A 2,895-nucleotide genomic window follows, 5' to 3' on the forward strand; every position below is an offset into this window, starting at 1 on the left:
AGCAAAGAGAAAAAGGTGCAAGAGATGCTGAGGAGACAACTCTTCGAAATGCACAACTTGTCTATGAAGAGGAGATGGCTCAGAGAATTGCTCAAAATCTACCTTTGGGTGCAGACCAATTCGAAAACATAGATCCCCGTGCTGGGAGACTAATTGGCGATTATGTTAGACCGATCTACAATCAAGGATTATCAAGTGTGGGACCACCTCCAGTTGCAGCTAACAATTTTGAGCTGAAGCAGGGGTTGCTTCAAACTCTTCAAAACTTTTGTATTTTCAGAGGAAAGATGAACGAAGATCCAAACAATCATCTGATGGACTTCGAAGAGATTATGAATACCTTTCAATACACTGGTGTATCAAAAGATGTAGTTTACTTAAGGGCATTCCCCTTCACACTCAAAGATGATGCAAAGCACTAGCTTCGAAGCTTGCCTAATAGATCGATTAGAACATGGGATGAGATGACCAGAAAATTTCTTGACAAATATTTTTCATTAGCTAAGACGAGCAAGTTTAGAAGAGAAATCCATAACTTCTGCCAAAACGAGACTGAAACTATGTTTGAAGCTTGGGAGAGGTTTAAGAAGATAGTGCGAAAGGGTCAACATAGCAGAATTGAACTCTGGATGCAACTCCAAGATTTTTGGGATGAATTGACACCAACCTCACGTAGAACATTGAGCAATGCAGCTGGAGGCCCGTTGATGAAAAAGACTCCAGAGGAGATAGTCACCATTTTGAATGAGTTATCTGAAGACGCAAATCAGTTGCCCTCTGAAATTGCTGAAAGAAAAAGATCAACTGGTGTTCACCAAGTTAACGCTAACACATCGGTGTAGGTACAACTTGATGCCATGGCCAAAGAAATAAGGAAGCTGACCTTAGCTTTGATACACAGTGAGCCCCATGCAGCGTGTGATATATGTGGAAGAGGGTACCCTACTCATTAGTGTCAAGCCTCAATCGAGAAAGTTAACGCTGTTGGGAATTATAACTTCAATGCAATGGGTCAGAAGCACCCCGGTTTTTCGTGAAGTTCACCTGGGGGTACTGCAAATGCATGGTAACAAAACAATCCAAGATTTCAAGGACAAGGAGCTCCTGGTTTTGTGAATCAGCCGAGGCCGCAGTTCCAGCCTCAACATTCCACTCAGCCTGGGTTAGAAGATTTAATGAAGTCCTTCATTGTCAAGACAAATGAGAGATTAGATGTTCATGGTTCATCTATCAAAGAACTTGGCACTGGTTTGCGAAATTTGGAGAAGCAAGTGGGACACATTACAACTGTATTGTCTAAGAGAATCCTAGGTACTCTACCAGCTGATACTAAAAGAAACGGTAAATGCCATGACTTTGAGAAGCGGGCAAGTATTGAAAGATCCCACTCTAGTCCAAAAAAAGGGGGTACCTGAAAAAGAAGTTGAGGAGCAGCTGAAAAATGAAGCTGATAAGAAGAAGAAAGGTAAGAAAGGAGCTGAGAAAAAGAAGAAGGAGGAAACTTCAAGAAGGGAGGAATCTAATGAGAGCGAGCATATGCTTGCTCTACCCTTTCCCCAAAAGTTATATAGAGAAAAGCTGGACACGCAGTTTGAGAGATGTTTAGATATGCTGAGACAGGTTAATATAAACTTGTCATTCACAGAAGTGCTCTCACAAATGCCAGCTTATGCAAAATTCTTGAAGGAGATCCTTACAAAGAAAAGGAAGATCGAGGAGACATCAGTAGTCAAGCTCATAGAGCATTGCAGTGCAATCTTCCAAAACAAACTCCCACAAAAGTGTGGAGATCAAGGGAGATTTACTATACCTTGCTCGTTAGGCACTCTTAATTTTGATAAGTATTTGTGTGATTCTGGTGCCTTAATTAATTTAATGCCTTTGTCTATTTACAGGAAGCTGGAGAATGAGCTTGGAGAGATAAGGTCTTCACCAATATCTTTGCAGCTGGTAGACCAAACAATTATAATACCCGGGAGGATAAGAGAAGATGTCTTAGTTCGGGTAGATAAGTTCGTCTTTCCAGTAGACTTTATAGTAGCGAAGATGGAGGAGAATAAGGAGGTCCCCCTTATCTTAGGAAGACTATTCTTAGAAACGGGTAGAGCAATTTTAGATATACGTGATAGAAAGCTCATGCTTAGAGTGGGTGAGGAGGCAATGACTTTCAAGATAAATGTGGAGATGGGGGTGAGAAAGGAGAAGCTAGCTGCAAGTGTAGAGTGGAGAGTGAAAAGTTCGAAAGAGAAGGCTGAGATGAGTGAAAAAGACAAGTGTTGGGTGTATCCCAAGAAAGCCGAGAAGAAGCTGTCCGGGTAGATGTGTGCACTAGTTCGGGCACGAAGAATGGAGCCCGACTTTGACTCAGACCCCAACTAGAGATTCAGGAAAGTTTTCTCTACCTTATGCTTTTTAATTGTGTATCATGGGTACATGCCACAACTTAAAGTGTGGGGTAGGGGATATATTTGTATGTATGTTGTATGTATATTAATTTGGTTAGTTTCTTTTGGTTAGTTGTAGTAGGTTGATAGAAAAAAATTGGAAAACCATAAAAATTTTAAAATTTTTGATTTTTCCCGACGATGGATATCATTCGACAGGTTTCTTGAGGGATTAAAGTCGAAAGAAAAAGACAAAAAAGATTTTATTTTGTTAGGTAGTGTATTAATTCCCCCTTGGTTTTTCTTTTTGCAGCGGTTCTTTTCCAAGGGTTTTATTTGAACCGGGTGTAGTTAGTTTTTATTTTTGTTAGGAATAGGAAACCTTGTTCTATGATTTGAATTGGAGGCAATATCTCTTAATTTTGTTAAGCCTTGAGAATAGTGCGTGCTTTAGTTGTGACGCTTAGGCTTAGTTTTTGATTCTTGCATAAGTATCTTAAATTGTATAATC

At 40.1% G+C, this 2,895-nt stretch overlaps 1 protein-coding gene across 1 annotated transcript; it reads left to right on the forward strand.

Annotated features, from left to right (window-relative positions):
* Window positions 1-1,350: 1,350 nt before the first annotated feature.
* Window positions 1,351-2,319, forward strand: LOC138901285 (uncharacterized). Its single transcript, XM_070189037.1, has 2 exons — window positions 1,351-1,781; window positions 1,896-2,319. The coding sequence occupies exons 1-2, from the start codon at window positions 1,351-1,353 to the stop codon at window positions 2,317-2,319; spliced, it is 855 nt and encodes a 284-aa protein (XP_070045138.1).
* Window positions 2,320-2,895: the final 576 nt, after the last annotated feature.

Source organism: Nicotiana tomentosiformis, chromosome 11 (assembly GCF_000390325.3).
Source record: "Nicotiana tomentosiformis chromosome 11, ASM39032v3, whole genome shotgun sequence".
In the NCBI taxonomy this organism is placed as follows: Eukaryota; Viridiplantae; Streptophyta; class Magnoliopsida; order Solanales; family Solanaceae; genus Nicotiana; species Nicotiana tomentosiformis.

Bases quoted from the DNA above. Each gene is read 5' to 3' on its own strand.
- LOC138901285 (XM_070189037.1), top strand. From the start codon at position 1,351: ATGACTTTGAGAAGCGGGCAAGTATTGAAAGATCCCACTCTAGTCCAA. The intron at 1,782-1,895 runs GTGTGGAGATCA...GTCTATTTACAG, and splicing joins CAAAACAAACTCCCACAAAA to GAAGCTGGAGAATGAGCTTG.